Here is a 25053-nt window from a genome sequence, read left to right as displayed (position 1 = left end):
TGCATAAAACAACTTTTCCACATTCCAAAGAGCGAAGTCCCCCTCCCCGATACCACAGCCCCGCTTGATCGCTGGTTCTGTCCCACATCCCTTTACCCTTTATGTAAGCACCTAATGCCTGGTTTGAGGTAGACCAATGGAAATGGATGGACACACACACAGATGCACAGGCACGCAACAACGGCAAACATATATTTAAAAAAAACTTGTTGAACACACATACGGCAGCTACAAGTCGCTTCTAGAGTTAAAGGTGACAGGAGTCTACTTGAAGGTATAGAAGCTTTCCGCAAACCGAGCTATTGTTGGCTTCTCCACTTTCGTGCTTGGGGTCATCTAACTACAAGGTGTCAAAAACGCAAAACACTGTTTGCTTATTAATCTTTTTAGTTTGTAAATTAAGCTAGCGCATATGACATCAAACTTTCACTTGCGATTCAGAAGGTATCTTCAGAAGGATACCTTTTCATCAGTAAAGTCATACCAGCGGTACATGTCCGTAGTAACTGGAAAGTCTAGATTCTAACCAAGACATCCAACATATAAATCTCAGAGCACACTTTCACCGCCCCAGTCTCCGCGGCCCCCAATGCCGCCGCTCAGTCATTCATCTCACCTTCGCCCGGTCAACTCCACCCCATTACACTTCCTGCTCAAAACAAATCACATCTGGCAGGCACGAACCACCGTGACATTATTATTTCCTAATATCAGCAACATCAGCGAATAGCTTTATGTGGATATCGCTCTCGCTCTCGCTCGGATAAACATCTCCGGTATGAGCCGTGACTTGGGCGGCGTGCGTACGGTCCCTCAAACCCACCAAGACGAGTTTTTGTTAATGAACACCTGTCCTGCAAAATTAATCCCCCACACCTTGATGAGTCATTCGCGCAGCTTCACGACGTGGATGACTTATAGTAGAGAAGAGAGAGAGAGAGAGAAAAAGTACCTTACGAGGAAAACATCAATCATCCTGCAGCCGAGCGGTGATTTGTGTATACGCAAATCGTGTGCCTTTCTTCGACAGCAGATGATGAACAGAAAACGAAGCAAATCGTGGACAACAGCTTTGAGCAGCAGCAGCGGCAAGGGTTTTTGCATTACTCATGGGTAATTAGAAGACTTGAAGTCCAACTCGCTCAGGAGTTCGTGAAACAATGTGTATGCTAATATAAGCAGCACAATAATACGGGTAATCGATATACGTAAAAGCCTGTTCTGCTACAGACGTCCGGGAGGGGTATTGATGGATGTCAAAAAGCGTTAGGCAAATGTGTTTGCCTTTTTTTGCCAATATAACGGCACTGGCTTTTGGTGTGCGCCTTGCACATCGTGTCGCTATACAGGGTATATATACATATATAAATATACATATACATATATACATATAGGTGTATATATATATACACCTATATGCGACTAGAGGAGCTGAAGCCGGGCGTACGAAGCTCCGTGCTCTGCTGCCCGGTTTCTTACCAATATTCATGCTTAGCTTATCTGCTGCTGTCACCCCACACTCGCTAAGTTTCACAGGCCTCCTTCATTACCTTTTTTTTGTAGTTTTCACCCTCTTGCACGCTTTGTGCGCCTCCACCAAATTATTCACCCTGTCTGTCTGCCTTGTGTACTACGGAGCAGTGGGGGAGAGAAGGTGGTCGGGACTCTCCACTCCTGAGGTCGGGGGTCCTACCTTTGTGTGTCGCAAGAGCTACAGCTAGCGCGCAAAAGGAGCTACACAGAGTGAGAGAAAAAAAAAACAAAAATATGCACAGTGTTAAGATTTCCATGCCGGCAGAAAACTTGTTTGGCGAGTAGCCCGAGCATGGAATTTAGCGATAGTTTGCTGCGATGCTAAGTGGTGTGTTAGATGATCGAAGCTAGAACTAGTTTGAGCCTCGTCTGAAAACCAGCCGCACCAAACACCTATCGAACAAGAAGCAAGGGTTTGGAGGGGGGTGGGTGAAAAACACTTTTCTAATCCCAACACTACAACCCCTCCAATTCGCCACTAGATGCAACTGGAGATTGAGCATGAAGGGTACTGAAAATGAAACTAATACTTATATATCGTTTTTTTGTTGTTGTTGCACCTTTCCTCTACGCTACAGCACCACTAGACAGGTTTTGTGGAATCAGTGTTGCGACCACAGTCAAGGTAAGAGATGGCAACAATGCCGAATGTTTGGTTATCGCTGGCAACAGTGATCCTTGCCACGATGCATGGCATACCGGCAACGGCAAACCGAGAACACAAGGTAAGACCACCAAGCTGTCTGTCTATCTTAACTATGTGTAGTACAAAATGGAATCACTACTAACCATGCTGTTTTGCAACTCTCCTTCCAGGTTCACAATATAGTGCTTTACCCCAACAAGCAGTCCTGGTGTACGACGCGTAACATTAGCCAGGTTATAACGGAACCGGGCTGCAAGCAGGTGACGATCGATAATAATGTTTGTGTCGGTGCCTGCTTTAGCTACTCGATTCCCCACACGGAACCGTCCGATCCGGGCGAGATTATAGGACCGTACTGCGATTCCTGTCAACCATCGGACGTGTCGTACGTTTTCGTAAGTAGTAATTGAGCTGACGCTCTTTTCAAGGATCATCCATCAATCTAATCCGCTTCCCTTTTGGCAGGTTAAAGTAGACTGTACGGAGAATGCGAACATGAAGAACCCGTACCTGTATAAACAGGTGCAACTGATACATAACTGCACCTGTACGGCGTGCGATGATCAGTCGCCGCATCGATCCCCTCCAACCAGCACCAACAACCGGGACCTAGCGGATGGGTCACAGGAGCAGATGCTAGGTTCTGGTGAGCAGATACATCACAACCAACACCACCATCAGCCAGCGCTAGCATTAGATCGGGAGCAGAATTTGATTCCGTCCGACCATCATCACACGAAGCACTCCCCGGGGGGTGGTAGTGGTGTTGGCGTGGAAGAAACGCCAACCGACAGCGATATGATACAGGACGATATACCGGAAATTCTGGAGGTGGTACACTACAGTGAAAATGATACCGAACCGATACGCCACACACCGGTGCACGATTTACAGTCTCCGAACAGTGGCACAACGTATCTGGAGCAACAGCAGCTTAACCACTACGAACACAACAGCCACACGGACAACGTGAAGAAGCTGTTGCATCAGAAAATTGTCAAGTTACTGCGATCGATCGAGGAAACCAACTCCCAGTCGGATCGGGAGCAACTGATCGAGATGATACGACTGATCAAGGGTACGAGCGATCGGAACTGGGACGAGCTGGTGGAGAGTCTACAGTCTGAAAACTCCATCCTGGACTTTAACCGTTTGCGATCCGAGCTGGTCGAGGATGAACCGTTGCACGTACCATCGTTTCCGGAGGATCCGGCCAAGAAACAGGCCGACACACCGGAAATGGAAGATCATCAGCGGTTGATGCATCATCAGTACGATACGTTGCGCCATCGGCAGAACCATCCGAACGAACAGAACGATGCAGGCGGATCAGGTTCCAAGGAAACGGTTCCCACTGAAGCGGACCAACCGTCACAAGACGCTGTCCCGGTGAGAGCCGCACACAATCATCACGTCCATCCGCACCATCATACGGTGGGCGAACGGGTCGATGCGCATCATCATTTGGCGCGAGGACCGCACGGTGCGTTGGTCATTCAGGCGGATCGGGGCGATTTCGAGATCCACCGCAGCATCCAGAATGGGCACGAAATTAAGGAAAAGATCCACATACAGGCGCACGAGCTGAAACCGAACCATGCCGGTACGGTCGTTACGTACGATGGGCATGTCCCAGTACAGGTACCGATCACCTCCGCCAACGTTGCACCGCTACCGGTTGACGAAAGCGAGCAGCGGCAGCAACAGCAGCACCATTTCCAAACCCCTCATATGCACCCGCCTAGTCATGGTGGCCATCATAGCAATCAGCCGGCCCGGTCGCACGGTCAGCACGTGGATGGCCGACATGGACCGCATCACAACAGCAATCACGACCAGCATCCAGAGCATCATCACCAGCAGCACCAGCACGGAACACATCCACACAAATCACATCATGTGGCTGCGACCGTAACGGTTGGTGAGACGGAACATTAACCCATTTTATTGTCACGATTAATTAAAATTCCCTCTACTAATACATAGATGGGAGGGAAGTAGAACAAAATAATGGAGAAGCAATATTCTAATGTTAAATTTACTCAAGGATTGCCACGCTGGTTTACCTTACAGTTTAAATTTCTAGTCGCTAGGCGGTGGTTTTTGTGGGTGTGTGTGTTTTTGTCGATGTGACTAGCATATACAAGATAGGGGAGTTTTTCGATCAAAACCAGGTACCTAAGTCTGTTAAAGGCAAACAAACTAACAAAATTTAATTCGTTAGGCATTTTCGATTCTGTTGGGCCTGATGTTGGGGCAATAGCACAACCGCGACGTGAACCGGGCAGGACAAACGCAGGAGCTATTGGTGATACATGGTATGCACAAAATTCGAATCAGCACAGCAACACAACTAAAAATTGAAATCTCTCGCGATATGGGGAAGTATTACGATGTGCGAACATATGAAACAAATACAATTGTCTAAATTGTTTCAATTATCACCGTACCGGTATATAAACCGGGCAAAGGCAGGTCCACTTCTACAATTCTAATTGTATAAATATCCGTTTTTTTCTGGCATGTTTGTTATATAAATAAAAAAGCTAATAAAAACAATAATTTCTTCTGTTTTCTGTCTGGCTGTTAATTTAAGTTTACTAGGGCTCACCCGATTATGGGATTAACTCCACCGTAGACAACTATGCCAATAAACTTTCTAATCACATTTCTTCCGCCAAAGTAATAGCCATCCAACGAAAGACTACCGACCGACCGAACGACCGACCGAACGTCATCTTTACCGATAATGCCAGTGGTCTGACCGCACTGGAACATGACACATTCAAACATTCGGCCCCCACATCAAGCTCCTAGACTCCATACCTACATCCCCAACATTGAAATGCCACCTGACACAACCTAGACCTATGCAGCAAACTGTGCCCCATCAAAGCTAACCTCGCTTATTGGGAAAATACCGAGCCCGCTACCCCGCCTTGTATTTAAGCAACAGTTTTAACTTTTCTGACCATAATCGCAGCAGTTTTAAGCAATAGATAAGCTAGCCCCAGGGCAGTGTATTTAGTCCTTCCCTTTTCCTGCTGTTTATCAATTATGTATCCTATATCCTGCCCACTTCCGGACATTTGATGTACGCCTAATGCCGTCCAGTTAAGTCGTGCCCATATCATCCGCGACTTGGGTGTGTTTCGCGACGTCTAACTATTTTTCATTGCCGACTTTCGAAGCAACCATCTCTAGGTCATTTAAAGTTTTGGGCCTGATCCGTAGCACTTCTGACGATCCACGATAGATTTGCATCTATTATTTAGAATCCTGGCGCTACCGGCCGTAGATGCTGTAAAACTTGGTCCTGGTGCAGGTTTCAATCGTTTTTCTTTGTCTCTCTACCATCTCCGGTGACATATGATTGGCCTAGAATTGTTGCAGGCGACACGAGATCGGCTGGCCAGGCCATTTTCATTGGCGAACTGCTTCTGGGTATCACTGATGTGCTCACACTCCTTTCCCGTGTCCCAATATACGTTCCGCCTGTGGGAAAAACGGTCCCGGTTTCGACCGGGTCCAGAAATAAGTGGAACCGTTTCCGGAGCCGGTTCCAGCGTCGATGGCAGTGTTGTGGTGTGGGAGCCGGAGCCGGCTCTCATTTCTTCGACTTCCATTCCCCTATCACTAAATACCACTGAAACGCTCCTTGCTTTTTCACATCTTAGGCTAGCGCAGTAAGATTAGGAATGCTTTGTTAAACAGTATGTGCGGACCATAATAAATAATAAATAACTGATGCACGACACTTTTTCCAAAGAAGATTTTTTGCCAACGGTCCGCTTGGACCGTCCTATGGGCCTGACTACAACACAAAACACCGTTGGTTTCACCGTTGTACCAAAAAATAATAATAATAATAACTAATTAAAACCCGACCCAATCAATGGTTCCAATCAAACGAAATAAAATAGCAAAAGAAATTTACCTTCCCGTTTGCCGCTGTCGCCGGTAAAATAGATGTAAACAACGATCAGCTTTTGTCCGCAACGGCAAATGCGTCCTATAAGCCGGCCAGGCGCACAGCGATCTTGCTCGGCACGGACCTGTCAACACTGCAACACTGGATGGAAATATGCTAGGGGGGATGGGAGACCACTTGCCGGAACGCTGCTGAAATTCCTGCGACCCTGGTAGCTCGTTGTTTTTAAGGCACTTGTTCCATAAACGCTATATAGCTTTTACAGTACCGCCACTGTTGTGAGCTGTCAAACCGCGGTTTTTGACCGGCAGCCGTGCGCGTACAGGCGGTTCTTTTGTTGCTATCTTTTTATTACGCTTTTTTACCTGCAAATGCAATGCTTTTTTGAAAGAAAAATATCCAAAAAGTAGAAAAAGCAGATAAAAGTGTAGTGCATGATAGTTTCGTTCGGTTTTTGAGCGTTTTTGTTTTTGTTTTAAATTCATTTCATATAGCGCAACGCAGTGAAGCGCGTAACCCGACAGTATAAACCCAACCGCGGCACTGGAAACGATCGCGCGATGAGGCCTTCGAATACATTTCAGTTCCTTACAGAAAAAGAAAAACAACAATTTTCTTACGGCTGCTGCAGATAGTTTTGGATGTTTGGATTTTGGGCAGAAACGGAAAGATTTTTCCCTCCTTAAAGGGGAAAACTGAATACCGTATCGATTTCCACACATAGTTGATTTCTAAATGATTTGTTTGCCTGCTACGACCCGATCATATGGGCACGGGCTGTATAGATTAATGCAATATTGCCATTGCCTCATAACACAAGAAATGTGTGGTTTTTTTTTTTAGTTAGGGCGAACAGCAGTTGAACAATATTATTCCGCTCTAGGAGGAAGTACGCGTACCAGCACAGCCTGTTGCATTGTTTACGTTTTCTTGTTTTTTCTTGAAGGTCACATGTGTTCGCTGATTAACCGAAATCGAACTGGTTCAATAATGTCGGTCCGGAAAAAACGTTTCAGCAGCATTGGATAAACGAATGGGATGAATATTTATTGTCTTCATGAAACAATTCCCCTAACCAAAAGGGACGCATGCTTGTTTAGGCCCTGCCTCAAGGGCACTCTCCAACAAAACCTTGCGACGCCTGGCTGTCGGATGCAGTCCCGGTTGTAGTCGCGTTTCCAGAAGGTTCAAATACGGAGAAACACCCGGCAAGAAGGCATCGTCATGGCACACACGCACACTCATTGCCAAGAGATAATAAGCAAGTCAAGTGAGCGAAGAAAACAATGCAGGAAAAAAAGGGCACCTAAATATTGCTTACGTCGCGATGACGTAAGCGTACACACATCGTGGATGGATGACGTGATTCGGTGGTATCTGCGCTGCCCTACGACCTGCATGTATGGGTGTGCGCGTTTGTACATGTGCTCCCTGTGCGCACGTACAGTGTTGTGTTGCGCTGTCTCTTCTATTTCGGTTTGGATATCGTATGCAGTTGTGGTCATATCCCGGGGATTTTGAAAGCATCTTCGCACATGCGGATATACTACTATATGCCTCTATTTTACTATACTACACACAAAAAGTGATAATGTAGGAACAAAAAAAAAAAAACCCGAGAGCCTTTAACGTTCAAGGTGACCACCAAATACAAGCATTTCTCGCTGGAAATGTCTGGATGGTGTGTGTATGTTTATGGATGACGTCATCGCATGATTACGTATACGACCCCGTTGCGGATGACATCATCAGCGACTGGTGGAGCAAACGTCACCAGGGAAAAGATGCCGGAGGGGTGGGTGGGTGTCTACTCCTCTGTTCGGACAATTTATCTTCAGGAGGCTGTTCAGTCGAAAAAGTTTTTCAAGCTGCGTTAATTTACAGCACACCCCTCTGTCCTCTTGCTAGCCCCCCCCCCCCCCTCCCACCGCGTCACGTTTTCCCCTTTCTATTCACATGTGCAGAGGCATTTTAAAATTCCTTCAGTGGCGAGCAGCCCGAGGCGGTTATAAGGCATTGGCACGTTGCGTAGTCATCCATCGCCGTCATCGGCAGCATCTCGTAGGCAAACATGTATGTCTTCTACCCTAGTCGTCGTCGTATGAATTGTATGGAGAACCAAATTGTACAAAGTAAAAGCAAATAGAATTACGTATTACAAGTCTTCCTGTTCGAGAATTTATTTTACAAATGTTTGTAAATATACACTCCTAAGCCAAGCAACCCCCTAACAGGACCCAAACGCACGTAGGGCTCCGAAATTACGATTGTTGAGCAGTCAGAGGGAGTAAAAAAAAGTCCCCCCCCATACAGCATGCTGGTGACGTTTATCTGAATATTGTGATATAATGGGAAAAAGCGAGAGATAGAGGGAGAAGGAGAGAGAGAGGTTATTCCAGAGTGCTATTGGTTTTCATTATACGCGTATGGCTCAGCGCTGTATGTGTGTAGCTGGCGCAACAAAACGCTTCTAAGAGTAAAAGAGACAGCAAACAGAAGTTTGCCAGTGGGACCGAACCCTCCACACGAGAGGGAGAACGAGAGAGAGAACGCCGTTTGCCCTTGCACGATGACGGCGACGGCCAGTGGTCTCGCTCGCGCACCCGGGCCCCCCCGCTCTACGATCGTCCGGTCTCGCTCGTGGTGCCGCATACACGACGGTCGTGCCGTAGTGCCACAGGCTCGGCCGCGCGATGACGTTCGCGTTAGCTGTCAAAAACAACGCCACAATAGTTCCGTTTCGGTGTTCGCAACGAATATGACGAATTGTCCGCTTGCTGGCAAGCGTGGATTGTCGTCGCCACTGCTGTCGTCGCTTACATCGCGCTGTTATTATTGTTGTTGCCTGTCTGCCGCCGCCGCCAGCAACCATTGCCGTCGTAAGCCAATTTTATCTGCTGTTTTCTGTTGTTTCCCTATACCTATACACACACACATACCTCAAGCACATCCCTTACCTAGAGTACACATACACGCACATACACACACATCTGGCCCGGTGTAAAAGAGATGATCCATCGCACCACCACCACAACAACAAATCAAGTGTCTTTAGTGGTTTTTTTTTGTTATTTGTATGGTGTGGCGGTTCGCGCGCGCGTTCGCACCAATTTCCAGGTGTAAAGGCAATATTTTCGGCTGTGCACACAACAAACACACACACAAGCATATAACACGCGCGCACATACATGCCCACACATACATGGGCGCAAGCGCGCGCGCTCCCGCACACACACACACACATACAGCAAGTGTCAGCGGTGAGAGAGCTGATCGAATAACCACTAGCAGAAGCGGCTGCCCAAGTGTGCTGTTGTTGTTGTTGCTAAATGCATAGTGTGTGTGTGTGTGCACCCTTCTTCGGACCCTGTGTCACATACATTTGGTCAACTTCAACACTCTATGGCCCACCGATGGGAAGAAAACGGGGAACGTGGAAAGGGCTTCGCTTTCTTATTCCCACTCTGTAAAACACCTCCCTTCCCACAAACCGCATGCGTTTGTATGTGTGTGTGTGTGTATCCGTGCTCAGTGTGACCGAACCCTTAAGCAGCTCCTGTATGTGTGTGTGTGTGTGCGTGCGTGCTTGTGGGGAATAATATTATTGTTGTGCACTGTGTGTGACGCGTCAGAGTGTGTGACCGCGCGAAGGCCGCGACGGACGGACGCAAGAAAAAATATCAGAGCTCTCGCCTGCTTAGTGGTGTGGCGGCCAACCGTTAAAGGAATACGCGAAAGAAGGTTTTTTTTCGGGCTGGTTGTGTTGTGTTATCTATCTTGGGGCCTATCTGTTTATTTAGTGTGTTTAACCTACGCCCCGAGGTGCCGGTGTGCTCTGCTGCTGCTTTACTCAAGGGGCGCCTCTGTATGTGTGCGTGTGTGTGTGATAAGAACACAATCATCACGGTGTAAGGGAATTTTGATTCCCCGGATTGGAACGGTGTGACACGAACGGGTCCGCTTTTGGCGGCACGGAACCCCCATGTAACCAGCGTGAAAGTGTCCTCCCCCCCCTCCCAGATACCCATGAAAGAAGCTCTCACCCTCTCGGTCTCTCTCTCTCTCTCTCTCTCTCTCTCCTCCACCGTATGTTACGCCTACGCCAGGCAACTATCGCTTTCTCTCTCTTTCTCTTTCTCTCATCCCGTTTTCTTACTAAGAATGCTGAGCTCATCGATTGCTCCGTCTCTCAGGTTCAGAGAGAAGTTGTAGGAAGGTGGACCAACCACACTGCGTTGTGACTAATATCTGAGGGAGACTTACGCGTGCGTGCCCTTCGTGCGACGGACCGTACATGTGTGTGTGCAAAACGGAAGGCACGGTACGTGTGTATGCACACGACCGTTATCACGCGTTTAGTGCGTGACCGTTTCTAAGGACATACGACAAACCTTTCCTACTGTTACAATATACCTACAATAGGAAAGGGTGGCAACATTCGCCACACACTGCAGTATTATTTACAACGGGAGACACACGCACACATACATATTCACACATCTTGGGCGCCAAAGAACGCAGCTATTGTTGTGTGTTGTTAAAAAGAAAACGAGTTCAAGCCCTTTTTGCTTTGACCCAGTGCGAAATTGTGTAAAGGGTTCCCTACAATCGAGCCCAGGTAAGAGAGCTAATGGTGCTGTGATACGTGTGTGTGTGTGCTATAGTGCGAAGCCGTTTTTTCGCTAAGATAAGATAGCCAGTGGAAGTCAGTACGCAAGATATATATCAACTGTCCATACACGGGCACGCACACACACACAACCGAAACCGACTCCCGGTGCCTGTAGTAAAAGTCTGACCGGGTGGCTTTTTGGTAGAGACGAAAGACTCCTGCGGGTGGCTTCTTGGTGGCTGAAGCTAACTTTGCTGCGCCTTCAAACACAACTACTAGCAACTGGCGTCCGCCGTGATGGTGACAAACCCCAACCCTCTACAATCAATGGTATCCCGAGCTGGTCAGCAAATCAAAAAAAAAAAAAAGAACCTTCTCGCTATCAAACTGGCTTCCTGACTTTCTTGACTTAATCCGAGCCGATAGCTTAGGAAAGCCAATAGACTACGTACCAGGACAAAAGGATTTGGCTTTCCTGCCCTGCCACGGAACAAGAGATCCTTGCTCGGTACGGCGAAGTTCAACTCTAGATACGAAGTAGCAGACTTTGGTTTTATGCTTCTTGAAGAATTCTCCATAGCGCACTTGTCTTGAAGGGGAAGAAGCCGTTTTAAATATCCTTACCGTCGTCTAACGCGATCTCTATGAATATGAAGATATTTAGATTTGAGTCCAAAATGAGTATCCGGGTATGTAAGATCGGTTGGGCGGCACTTTGGAGACACGGTTCGGATAAGGGTATTCGTAGTCTACATTTAATTTGGAGTCTACGGCTTAACCCACAATTTCGTTTATACCCTTTCTAGAAATGGCTAAAGCTGTATCGTTCGAAAAGAGTGTATCAAACAAGACTAAAGGTTCGCAAAATTCACAGAAAATAAGAAGAGTTTTTATACGACAAGACTGGGGTTTGAAACGCTATCTGGACTGGCTCCCCGTAGTGTGCCTAGCCATTCGATGACCGGTGTGACTTGGCAGGTCGTTAAGCCAAGAAGATATTGCTAAGAAATGGCAGTTCAATGGCAGAGATGGTAGCGACATCGGTCTTCGTACGGCAGGATCCGGGAAATCGAGTCCTGTCCGCAGGACCTACTAGCCAGTTACGTCAAGGAAACCCGGTAATTGCAGCTCAAAACCTATCGGGGATCTTCAGCCGAAGAAGGAGAATTCAAAGTTCTCACACTTCAAAATTGGAGACGCTAGACTTACAGTGTTGCCTTCCAACGGCGCTACGTCCTGTGAGTTTCGCTGTACATCCAGATCCGAAGATCACGACGTTGGGCTAGGGTCCACTAGATGGCGTAATAGGTAGATAAGGATAGTACAGCTATATTAGGATTAGGATAATAGGTAAGGATCTAGGTACGAAATGAAGGATGATTCATTATTTATTCCCCGAATGCACTAGAAAAAATTACTAAAGCTGGGTAGATTAATTAAACTCAACAGACACACCTCCCCAGCGCAGAGACGTATCAGAAACCTCGGAGACTGCAAGCCATTATTTCCTATTATTTTTAAACAAATTTTGCTATGAAAGCAATTGGTAACAATATATTCGAAAACGCTAGACAAAGGCTGCCTTCACAACGCGCTGTGTACAAAGTTTACATTATCACCATATCTTCCATGCTATATGCTCCATTGCACTTTGCTTTTTTGCTCCGGAAATAAACTTCCAACTGTTGCGTTCTAGCGCATTCCGCATTTTGATGAGACATCAATCTTTCGTTCTTGGCACCCTCCGCGCGCTGCCTGGCCTTGCATAGCAATCGTTTGCCATTTCTCGAGGGACAAATCACTGTTTGCCTTCGTCATAAAGCCGGTTTTTTCGGATGGTTACGACTGACGTCATCGCGTTGCGATGTCGAGCCTACACCCGGCGTAAGTGGTCACGCCTGTCGCAAAGGCAAATTGGGTTGGGGCATTGTTGCGGCTGTTCCTGTGTATGGAGGGTGTCAGCAACATCTGGAAGCCGTCATTTTGTTACGCTTACTCTTTTATGATGCTTAGCTGCTTGGACGCTTTGAATAGTCATGGTTTAGCAGCGAAAACATTTCTTCCTCTGATCCGCTGGGGATGCAAGATGCTTTAGATGTTGCTTTGCAGTACATCATAAATTCGTGATGTTTTAAGTGCATGCATCTGGTTTCTGCTGCATTGCCCGCTTGGATGACGCTACGGTATGCGTCACCATCCAGAATTCCAATGTACCCACCATCTCCAGCACATCCCATATGGACTGCCATAAATTCGGTACCACGAGATTCTACCTCCCAGGAAGAGATGGGTCGGGCAGTAACTCGCCACCCTAGCTTTGCACTGCCAAGCCTGTCCAAGGACGGCATACGGCATAGAGTTCGGTTGAAAGAATTTTCTCACCTACCGCGCACCGACACCGAAATCGCCAACATCCACAAGTCTCACGCATGTTTTGCATTGCGATTTGCTGCGCTGTTTCACCTCACCTAACTGGCCGGTGTGGTATGTACCATCTCAACCACCCCACCCTAGGACGTTAATTTTCTGTTCCAGCAGCTCGCGTACGTTGGCGAAAACCCTTGACGTCGTCAGTTCGTGTACGCTCATCCGCGAGACCTAACCCTTGACGTTGCGGCGTTGGACAAACGGTGATGGAGCAGGCCGCTCCCCAGTGCCAAGATTATCTTTCATCTCAACTGATAATCGCGTCGAACGGCGAGTCGCCCCAAACGATTTGCGGATGACGTGACGAAGCGTGTTATTTTTCGCCTTCGCCAATGTGTGAGAGCTACTCTGGCAGCAGGCAGGGCCCCGGTTAGAACGCTGTTGCTACGTCAGCGCGCTGAGTTTGCTTACGTACGGAGTTGAGAGAGGTTATGTATAAACAAACATTACCAACACAGTCGCAAAACCAAGCGCAACAGTGTCGAAAATGTTTGCTCTCAGCGTTCGATGCGTGGCCGCTAGCCTGTAGCGATTTGCTTCAAAAGTTGCTCTTGTTTGATCAATTTGAAAAATCTGTTTCCAATTTTCTATGCCTAGTGTTATGGGTCGCAAGCTGTAATGAACGGGGTACGGGTAGGATATCAAAAATCTTTCTTCATTATTGGAATGTCAGCTAATGTTTTAGGCCCACTTGGATGTGTGTTGAAAGTTCGGAGGAAAAAAGATGGGAAAACCCACCTGATTTCCCATCGATGCTTGTGTGTGTCCTTGAGATGAGCACTTACATGCCCGGAGTGATAGTACGCGTGTGCTAGAACGGGCTACTAATTCGCGCACGAATCGAGACAGATGGTAATACCGGGACGACCATCCTTGAAAACATATGGGATCAAAGACACACGGTACCCATCGACCACAATGTAACTAACTGCAGAATCGTGCTCCCCCAAGAAGATGCTCAATTTCTGACTCTCGCTAAAGTGAAATCCCACAAAGGTTTGGACCAAATCGCATTATTATTTTTCTTTCATTTTATTTTCATTATTCACCATCTCTCGTCCACAGCTGCCTGGTGGAGGTGTGTTGGCTGAGCCCGTACCGTGCTCTACTTTATTGCTGACGCGATTTTTAATGTTTTGTTTTGTATATGAGTCATGGGCGAGCAGCTTTCGGCTGACGATGGGAGGTAGCCGCATTGGAAGTGGGATTTTTCTTTCGATGTAACACAAAGGGGAAGACATCGTAATCACTTGCAGCTAGCGCGTTGTTGACTCACTGTTTTGTAGTATGGTTGAGCGAATAGAGGGAAGGACGATATGCTCGCACACACACACACACGCTCACACACGTCTAATAATAAATGTCGGTGTCTCTGGGTGTACGGCTCTGCTGGCTCTCTTTCAGGACGTTCAGAAAATTGGAAGAAAATTCTCAAACATTACAACGCATGCCGAATGATTTGTGAGCATTCAGGGAGAAGCGAAAAACCTTGGTAAAGAAGCGGACGTGGTGACCGTGAAATGATGCCAAATGATTAGCATGGCTAGTAGATGAGACCGGGCAACACACATCAGAGTCAAGATGGGAACATCAAACTGGAGCAAATGAGCCTGAATGAGATTTACTCGAAGGCTCGCTACTCGCCCTAATCAAGAAATACAATTGAAAGAGACTTGAAAAAAAAATGGCGATATACAAATCACTTGACGCGGATTTTGAGACAAATCTAGCCGATCAGGTTAAGAGCGTGGTTCGATCATTTAGCGCCATACTGCTCGCTAGGTGTAAATTGACGCAGCAGCAGTATGGCGTTGTCTGCCACTCGTATCCGCGACGTATCGCAACATTTGTTGGACACGGTCCAGAAAATGCAAAGCTAAGTGAAACCACACATCGCATGGACAAAATTTATTTTTAATCTTTCAGCTCAACCGATACAATGGAATGTTTTGTGGTTGCTTCCTGGTTGCTGAGGTAGGTAGCACGTGATGATTCCACATGTGGTTGCAATACCAAAACTGCCAACTTGGGTCTAGTCTACCGACTGGATGCAACCAGAAGTCTTTAGGATCTAAACGCTTTTAGGTGTAAAGATATTAGAAAAAATCTGCATCCATTTCATGGACATCTTTTCTTTATCTATATTTTGTGTGTTTTGAAGCACAATAACATAAAATGGCTACCCTGTCTAGTAGTCGAATGGTGGAGCCCGAAGTTCCCTTACGGTTTGAAGTAATGCTAACGACTATTACAAATATATATTTGGTTGCCTTCCATTTATATGCTACGGCGATGGCATTTGTCACGCAATATTCCATTATAGCAGCTAGGCACGGAGCACATTTCTTTTCGCCTACCTACGCTTTTGTGAGTGCTCAAGATAATGTAATGCCGTGACCTTTTCATTACATTACATTCTAGCAACCTTTCCAGTGCAAAACAAATGTGCTACCCCTTGCGGAAATTGTTTCTGTACGATGGGCTTTAGAAAAGCGAATCGTTTTGGACAAAATATGAACACTACTGATAATCAACGCCACCCGCTGACTTGTTGCGGCGTTTTTCGTCTTTTTTTGTGGGTGAATTTTTTTCTTCCATCTTTAGTCTAATTATGTGGCATACCACGTGCTTTGCCTCAGTTCCGAGCCATACTATTTCAATAAGTAGATTAATTCATTGCTTCCGGTGTGCTATCTTCTTCTCTTACCAAGCCCCGCATTTGCACACAATCACACCTTTCTCTCTTGTCACGGTATTGTCAATCGCACAAGGTTCAAGCAACGGTTGTCTTGTGTGCTCAAGGTCACACTGGTACTAGCGACTCAGTTTCTTGTTGGCTAGCTGCCATCCGCCGTCCGTGGTGGTGTGCTATACGCAATAAGACGTTTGATATCTCGCTCGTTCGATGAGCAGTCCTTGACCTTCTCAACAATTATCCCGATATACTGTTACTATAATTCATTACTTTCAGGCGACAGGGCATGGGTATCGAATCTCGTCCGAACAGTCCATCCAAACGTGGAAATGGCTATCGAGCCCTAAGGGGAAAATTTAAGTCAAGAAAATTAGAATCAATAGACCGAGATTTCTCGGGATTTTCATGCCAAAAAGAGAAATAAGATGTTTGATGATGACTTTTAGTGTTCAGTATTAAGCTCGAATGTCCTCGGGACGCCTCACCTCCATTAAGTGAAGGCTCTGAGCGCGCTCTTCTATTTCAAAAAGGTAGCTTTTCACCCTCACGAGGTAACTCTTCGAACTATTCGGCCCCACGAGATACCTCAGCGATCGCGCAGCTACCGGGAGGTCTCAATTCTCACTGCAACAAATTTTACAATAACTATTAAATGTTTCTTGACAATATGGCGACGTGCTGTCATGCTTAATAATAAATAAAATAAAATATTAAATGTGTCTCCTTACCTATTAAACTGTTTGCTAATTCCCATTTTCGTTCATTTTCTCTCGTTGCAGCTCTTGCTAGTGCCGGAATGTTAAGACAAGTGAGGATGAAACAATTCAGGACAGTACCATCGGCAATGTAATGCAGGTGCAGCAGCAGCAACAGGTGGTCGACTGGTTACATCATCAGGACGAACGATTAACGGCGGGACATGTCTTGGTTTGTGCACGTGCGCACCGTGTAGTGTGTAGTTCCTGCAAACCAAATGTGTAGATGCGCAAACGGCGAACCGCTAAAGACTGGAGTATGTGCGTCGAATGACGGGAAGGACCGAGTGGTTTTATAAGGGAAGATACGCACGGCAGTAGTGTATAAGCAAGAGCATTCCCGGGAAGCTAGACTATTCGCAGCAGTTGGGAACCTCGCGCGTGCGTGTGTGTGTGTTGTGCTTGTCAAACACAGTTTCCGTCCCACCGGAACGGTGTACACGGTACGTGGACGGAGCCCGTTACGAATAGTTTGAATAGTGTAGGGAGTGTGACAATACGGCGTAAGCCGTCATAGTTAAAATAAATTAAAAAATTTTAGGGAGTGTTTTGAAATCCAACAACAACAAAAAACGAAAAACATGCAACATGTATCAAAGGCTAGACAGTGAACAAGAACTAAAGGAAAGCGCACTTTATTATTATAAGGTTTCATACGAGACGTACTTAATCCGGTGGTCTAGATGAATGAACCTTCTGTCTGACTGCTCTGTGAGCTGTTTCTTTTAGTTTTCCTTACCAAGAACGCAAGGACACAACACCCCACCGGTGGGAAGGAAAAAAGTGGTCCTCTGCGGTCAGAGGTGTTTCGGTTTTTTTAACAGTTTTTTTTATACGTAGCTAGATGAAAATATACTCGGACCCTACGGTACCGGTGTGTACCAGCTAGCGGTAAAAGTAAAATCTTGTTTTAATAGTGGGGAGTAACGTATCTTCGCTAGAACAAATTGGTGTACAGTTAATAGGAAAGTTTTGGGATTATTTTGTGGACTAAAAAAAAAAAACGCACACACACACAAGTTATAGAAACCTTTTTTGGAACAAACAGTAAAAACGAAGCAACCAGTGATAAGGGGCCCGGGGCACGGTGGTGACGTGAGGGCCTGGAAGAGGCGCAAGACCAGCGGGCGGATTATGGACAGTAGTATGGTCGAGGAGAACGGTTCCTCGGCGATAGGCGATCCGCTTGGTGGTGGTAGTGGTGGTAGTGGTGTTGTTGGTAGTGGTGGTACCGGCCCAAACGCAACCGGTGAGGCGGTGACAGGCGGGGGTGGTCGTGGCCCCGCGTCTGGCGTTGGAACGCAGCATCCAAACGAGCTAATCAATACCTCCAACAACGGTAGTACCGACAGCAGTACGGCTATAACGGTGGCAGCATCTACCGGTGAAGGTGGTGGTGGAGGTGGCGGTGGTGGTGGTGGTGGCGGCGGAGTTGCTGCAGGAGGAGGAGGAGGCGTTGCTGGTAAAGGAGCGGTCGTTGCTGGGAGCACCGGTGCAGCTGGTGCAGGGTTGGTGGGTGTATTAGGTACTGCCGGGACCGCCAACAGCAGCTCGGTGACGGTCGGTGGTGCCGCCGGTCCAGAAGTGACACTAGTGCCGGCAGCAGCAGCAGCAGTAACCGCCACCGGTACCAACATTGTCCAGCTTCTGTCGACATCGCAATCGCCCGGGCAGGTTAGTGCGGCACCTGTGTGCTTCCTACATTCGGTTTGAATTTTTCAAAAATCGTAACGCCGTTGTAAAGTGTCCAGATAACGTTGTAAAAACTGATGCTTAATACTAGAACGACCAATTTTACTAGAACGTGCCTGTTTTCGGCAGGCTAATGCAACCGTTCAGCAAAAAAAAAATGTTATTTTCGTTTTAAAACTGCCTGATTTTGACGTCACTTGAAAAACGCACGGAAATCAAACAAGAAGAAAAGTAAATCCCACATAAGTGAGCTTGCACTTGAAAATCGCACTTGAAGTTTATACACACGAAAGTTTAGTTGCTAATGAGCATTTTACTACAGTTTGATTAAGTTTTACGAAGTAGAAGTATGGAAATAAGCTATTTGAAAAGTGGAAATGAAAGAGGTCAATATTATTGGCGGTCACAGTACATACAAATACTTAATCTATGCTTTCACCAACACAATCTATACACTGCAATTGAAATGTTCGCATCTGCTCATATGTACATGTCTTTCTTTTAACAACTCTCGTTTACCTCATCAGGCACAATCTGTTATACAGCAGAACCAACAGTCTGTAATACAAACGGCAACGGGCAACGTCCCATTAGCGAGAAGCGTACTATTAGTGTGTAACAAACCAAACTCCGTGATCCACACAACTACGGGCAATTTGCAAACCATACACGTAAGTAAATCATCTGCGAGCGTTGACTAACCAGGCAAGAATAAGTCATAATGGTAACGATTTTCTTTTAAACTTTTGTTTTTATGTACATACCGGAAAATGCCGCCATCAAACGCAACTGCACACTTCAGATCAAACCCGAACCGCACATCGTCACCGGATCCGGTAGCATTATGACCGACACAAACAGTGACGATACACTCTCGGACGAGGAAGCGTCTCCGAAGAAGCGGAGAGACCTGCTAACCAGGCGACCATCCTATCGTAAGATATTGAGCGATCTCGGCGGAGCGGAAATCGGTACGTTTAGAGTTGTTTGAGGTGTGTGCGAATCTGGGTGTGTGTTGGGAATGGTCCTAATATCTGGACCAACTTTACGCTGCCCCGTGCGCAAATCTTCCCTTTCCATCAAACGGGTTTCGTGCGAGCTGTCCTAAACAGAAGGGAACGCGTTGAGTGGTTATGTATGCGTTTTGCTAGAATGTTTACGTGTGTACGAGGATGAATGGATAGAGTCCCTATCATGGATATTTGGATATTTTATTCACAAAAGAAACAAAACAATTGGACAGAACCTGAAAGCATACCGAAAACGAAACATCACCATCGACCACCATGTATCGCCTGTAACGCACAAAGAAATGCATTATCTAATATAAAATCGCCAATCTTTCTCCCACTAAATCACCACTACTACTACTACTACGGTAGCTTACAACACTAATCTGAATAACGTCGATCCCTTTTATCCTTTCGCCAGTTTCGCTACAGAAAAACTACTCTCTTAGCTATGAGTGTATGATCGTGCAATGCTAATTGGAAAATTGACAGCTGTCAATGTTTTGAGGCTGCTAAACGCATTGGGCTCCGTTCTGCCTTTACAGTTTGTTTTATATAAATCATGTAACAGGTTGGTGGATAAGTTGCATAGTCCTAATGTATGGATTGCGGCACAAAAACAGAATTAAAATGTTGATCAGTTTTGGCCAACCAAATAGTGTTTTGCGCGGAGCATCTTCTGATCTGGAGCAAAGCATGGATGAAAACGGATTTGGTGGGCTGATCCCATCCCTTACCCGGACTCTCCTCAATCGCCCACATACAATAAGTTACATACAATTTTTGTGAGTTTAAAAGTGTCCGTAGCGACACAGGCGATGCACCAACCTAGCCCGAGTAGGGTTGTTTCGCCAGAAAGTGTTACAAAAAATCCATAAAAAATTATTAGATAGTCATAAAAAAACATTGATGGGGATAGCCGAAGTGCTGTCGTTATCTGAGCAACTTGTGTATCGTATGATACGCGACCGTTTGGATATGTGGAAACTTTTTTTTCGCAAAATGAGTGCCACGTGAGCCTCACAATCGATCAGTAGCAACAACGGGTAGTTTGAAGCTTTGAAACTACAATTAAGATTTTTTTATCGATATGTGACTATAGACAAAACCACAGGAAACATACTAACTCCTGTTCGCAGACTAGAAAAGAATGCTGGTTGAAAAGAAATTACAACTCAATGATGAAGTAGTCCTGGTAACAGAGGCCTATTTTGAGGCCCAATGACAAACTATATTAACAAAAAAAAGGCGTCAAAAAAAAGCCGATCGCTATAAGCACTGCTTCGCTCTCGAAGCCAATTAAGTTGAGTAAACAAATTGAACTTGGCCTAAAACAAATCTCTTATCGTGGTTAGGACAAAGACTTATCTATCCACCAAGTTATATGATTGGTTTTTGTTAAATGATAATTTAGTTAGCAAATTTTACTTTCTTCCGATTAATGTAATTTTTTTGTAGCTCTCTCATGCTTGACCATTTTTGGTATGTAGTCCTAATCGAGGACTTTTTAAAAACGAAATGTATTTTTTTTTACTTGTCCGGATTAGATTTTAATCTAATTCCGAGCAAAGTCCGACTAATTTATAAATCCTTTTGGGATTTTTTTTTGTGTCGGGTACTGTTTATATAGCAAAAATTTAACAAATTGTTTTGTTTCACCACGCGAGCGAAGCGTTCCTTTAGTAGCCGTGAAAGTTTTCGTTACAATGATTTTCGTGTTTGAGTTGTCCTGTACCGAAAAACATTCCGTTTGCTTTTCTTCGTACAATATAACAATGGTATCGTTTTTAAACAAAACAACAATCAATTATTAGTCACCATATTGTTGCGCATGATTTAGTTTTTGATTTGTCTCTATTAGTCTCTATTACCTGTAGTGTTCTAGATGGGATGCGAGATTAGTTGTGTGCGTTCTGCGAATGATGTGCGAATTATTTGCAAAGCAAATTAGCAAATTTCCCGGTAGATAATATGCTTTGTTGTTTGCTAGTATCTTTATCTTTTCATAGATTTCTTTACGGGCTGTTATAGTTAGATCCCTTGTGCTTATTTCGTATGTAAACTATTGGAAGAAAACAAGATGGACAAATTAACTATTAGATTTATGCTTTAGCCTAGAGTTCGTTTTGTTTTTCTTTTCTCTATCGAATTCTAAACTAATGGATCGTTATTTACATATTTCGTAGGGGAATGCCTATTGTTATAGTAGCTTTACTTTGCAGTTGAGACATGAAGGCTCGAGTAGATTCTTCCATCGTTCCTCCATATATCTACCTACAGTTCCATGACTTTTACTGACTCGCGTACCGGCTCGAAACAGATCAATCCTTACAGAAAATAATCCCTTTTTAGGCTATTCATACTTCAGATATTGTGATCCAGCTTACACAATTTATGGACAGCTTTGTTTTTATTAGTTTTTATTTTTTCATTGGTTTTTCATAGCCCAGCTGACAATTTTCTTACATACCAATTCACGCTACTACTTGCCTTTATGGCTGAGTTACTATAATTTTGCCATGCGCTTTGGTTTTTATTATTAATTGCTAATCCGTGTACAGTTCGCGATTTCCGTACATATGCTAACACGCTCCATCACATTATAACGGAAAGTTACATTCCGGGGAAAAAGAAAATTTAAAAAAAACCTCTTTCACCATCCCCTTCACCGACCTCATCCACTCCATTATTCATTCTCAATGGTCCTTCACAGAAGAAAAAAACAAACGAACAGAATATGAAAAATCCCTTTCACTAGACGACGGTTTTTGTTTTGTTCACACACGCCCACACACGATCTGCTTTTGAATGACATATAAATGACTACAACTGTGTACAACTGCTACTACCCACTACCACAGCCAACACCCCGAGCGATGGTTCCGGCCTGCACACGATAGCGACACCTGGTGGTGTGGTGCAATATTCCCAGCCCCAGGAGGGCATTTACGTACCTCGTAAGTATGACCATGCTCCCGCTCCCAACAACGATCCATCCCGCTCCCCTTACCCTGGCTTCCCAGGAACACATACACACACACACACATCCTAGTCCCGATCCCTTACATTTGCCTAGAGAAACAAGGCTGTTCCTTCTTACATCACAACCAATCCTATACTGTCGATTGACGATTTGTCGTTTCCATGTCTGAATAGTGCAACTAGTTGTTTGGTTAACTTTTTTTTCTTATAGCAACATTTAGTAACGTTGAATTTAGGTAGTTTGTGTAGCATTTTAGTACAATTTAGATATATTTTTTTCATATCTGGATATGCGAAAGGAAAACCTTATTTCATACCCTTTACGATGAATATCTTTTTTTATAGCACACAGTAACTACTCGATATTATGGTAGTATTATAAGTATGTCAAAAATATGGCATCTAAACTACGAAATCAGACAGTTATCTAAATCGAATCCGTGAAAATGTTTAAGCTCAAGTTGATTGAGGTTACTAGAGTGGTTCTGTCCCGGCAGGAAGTCCCGGCAAAATTATCGAGACTGACGTCCAAGCGATACAAACAGAGCAGATTACATTTCAATCCAGATGAGATCCGATGTCTGCTCCTACCGGGTGAAAGATCGTCGGGAGGGGTAGCTGGAGTTTGAAATACCTACATAGTACCATCTAGGCGTCCTTGTAGGCGTTATAAGTTCTTGCCTTAGTAGTAGCTTTGATCTCTTCTTTCTCAAAAGGGAACGGCGCATGTTAAGTTTTCTCCTTAATCTCTAACTCTCTCTCTCTCTGTATCTCGTGTTACCCAGTTTGACCCCGTTTAACTGTTCCATTATTTCTTCTTCTCTAGAATCGTTCGGTATTTGTGCCGAGTTTTGTAGCAGTAGTTCGTTTGTACGTGTGGTATAATGAGTTTTCTTTTTCTTTCTTTTTCTTTCTTTTTTATTTTACTATTTTAAAATTATCTTCTAATTGCGTTGGTTTCATCTTTTCACATCCATATGCACACATTTCATCTACGTCAACAACTGGCTAATTGGATTTTATGTTCATCAAATACTACCAAAAAATAAAAAAAAATGCGTTACTACTGCGTCACATATAACACATAAAAACCCCGCTCTGCTATTCGCCGCTACTAATAAACCATCCTATTAAAAATCCCTCGTTTTTTGTCGGGAAAATGTCGAAAACCCTGTCGTTACTTCGTGTACGGAAACTGGCATTAAAACACTGTCTGATTGTTTCAATTTTCGATGTACCTCACTGTCTTAACACACACACACAAACATACTACTAATTTTTCAAATCTTCATACGGACTCCCCCTGCTCTCCTCCCTTTGGTGGTGATTTCGTTTTATCATGTCGCCTTCAACCTCGCTCGCCAACTTCGCCACATCTGCGCACATTGTGTTCTCATGCGTCGTTCATTCATAATCTGTGTGTACGGAAAAATCATTCACGCAAAATACCCTCACGGGCCCGATACCCGAACCGCTCCACCGATGAACGTGTCATTATACTATATATACTATATTTGTCATATAAATGTTCCATCATCCATTCCATCCGTCCCGGTCCCGTGACGATATCTAACCCGAATCGCTCCGATTATCGTATCCATCCCAACTACCCATCCTACCAAACAATCTCACCACTTCACGTGAACCCCATCCCAACCAACATCATCATTATCATCATCGCGGAAAACTTGAGCAGATATTTTTCCCAACACAGTCATGGGCGGTAACGTGCAACTGGAGGATCAGTCACGCAAGCGGGAGATGCGGTTGCAGAAAAACCGGGAAGCGGCCCGGGAATGTCGCCGAAAGAAGAAGGAGTACATCAAGTGCCTAGAGAACCGGGTGGCGGTGCTGGAGAACCAAAACAAGGCCCTAATCGAGGAGCTGAAGTCGCTGAAGGAGCTGTACTGTCAGCAGAAGAGTGACTGAAGTGCAGTCACCAGCCGCCGGCCACGCACGTAAGCCGGCCACGCTGTAAGCTGCAGCGTTTAGGTGTAGCGTTAGAGCAAGGCAGCAGCAGCAGCAGCAAGGCCAGCGTTAGTGTGACGTTTGACTGCCGGAACCTTCGAGACAACTTACCTGCAGAGCTAGTCGTTTAGTCTACAGTTTGCAGTTGCACGAACTCGATGGCATCCGGACCAGTTCCCCGAATCGATTCACGACGCGCTAATGGTAGTTGACAGTTTTGCGTTCTAGCTCGATGTTATTACCCTCCGTACGTATGTGTGTGTGTGTGTGTGGCCCTGTCCCAAATCCGCACACAGCAGGATGGCAGGGCGGCAAGCGCGTACCACCAGAAGCCCAGAAACCAGATTTCAAGATACTAGCTCTAATCTATACCACTTACGGCAGTACAGACACAGATAGGAGGCGGTCACGCCATCCCTTCCCCCATAGGAAATTGCACTGTTGTTGCGATGTTGAGACATCTCATTTTAATTGTTTTTTTATCACATATTGTGTGTCCCTTGTTGTTGTTTTTTTTTTTTGGTAACAATTAAGAAAGGACATTTACTATGTTTTGGAAGAGCTATTTTAAAACACGGTCCCGTCTACAGCGGCGCCGGTCTTCAAACGGCAGGACCGTGGTTCAAATCCCATCCGGACTGTCGTCCCCCCCGTAGTGAGGATTGACTATCTAACTACGTGGTATCGGCTGTCTAGTAAGCCATTTCGATGGCCGGCCTTTAGAGGTCGTTAAGCCAAGAAGAAGATTTTAAAACACCTACCTTGTTATATGGTGTAACGCTTTACCGTTACCACCCTTATT

The 25053-nt window shown here is 45.4% G+C and overlaps 4 protein-coding genes across 7 annotated transcripts in view; 3 read left to right on the top strand and 1 right to left on the bottom strand.

Annotated features, from left to right (window-relative positions):
- The window catches only part of LOC126568426 (potassium voltage-gated channel protein Shaker), a 416918-nt gene that overhangs the window by 259546 nt on the left and 132319 nt on the right, over positions 1-25053 (bottom strand). The window lies entirely within an intron of this gene.
- LOC126560565 (uncharacterized) overlaps positions 1-25053 on the top strand; it is a 104030-nt gene that overhangs the window by 46126 nt on the left and 32851 nt on the right. The window lies entirely within an intron of this gene.
- LOC126558264 (uncharacterized) lies at positions 2143-4117 on the top strand. Its single transcript, XM_050214247.1, has 3 exons — positions 2143-2258; positions 2350-2574; positions 2645-4117. Exons 1-3 carry the CDS (start codon positions 2166-2168, stop codon positions 4115-4117), a joined length of 1791 nt encoding a protein of 596 aa, XP_050070204.1. The 5' UTR covers positions 2143-2165.
- LOC126558364 (cyclic AMP response element-binding protein B) lies at positions 17662-24223 on the top strand. Of its 2 annotated transcripts, none has more exons than XM_050214379.1 (5): positions 17662-18273; positions 18819-18962; positions 19094-19262; positions 22163-22258; positions 23998-24223. In XM_050214379.1, the coding sequence occupies exons 1-5, from the start codon at positions 17734-17736 to the stop codon at positions 24210-24212; spliced, it is 1164 nt and encodes a 387-aa protein (XP_050070336.1). In that variant the 5' UTR covers positions 17662-17733; the 3' UTR covers positions 24213-24223. The 2 variants fall into 2 exon arrangements, with proteins under 2 accessions (XP_050070336.1, XP_050070327.1); XM_050214370.1 differs by having other exon boundaries at positions 23980-24223.

Source organism: Anopheles maculipalpis, chromosome X, assembly GCF_943734695.1.
Source record: "Anopheles maculipalpis chromosome X, idAnoMacuDA_375_x, whole genome shotgun sequence".
Classification (NCBI taxonomy): Eukaryota; Metazoa; Arthropoda; class Insecta; order Diptera; family Culicidae; genus Anopheles; species Anopheles maculipalpis.
This window is presented reverse-complemented; position numbering and strand designations above follow the sequence as displayed.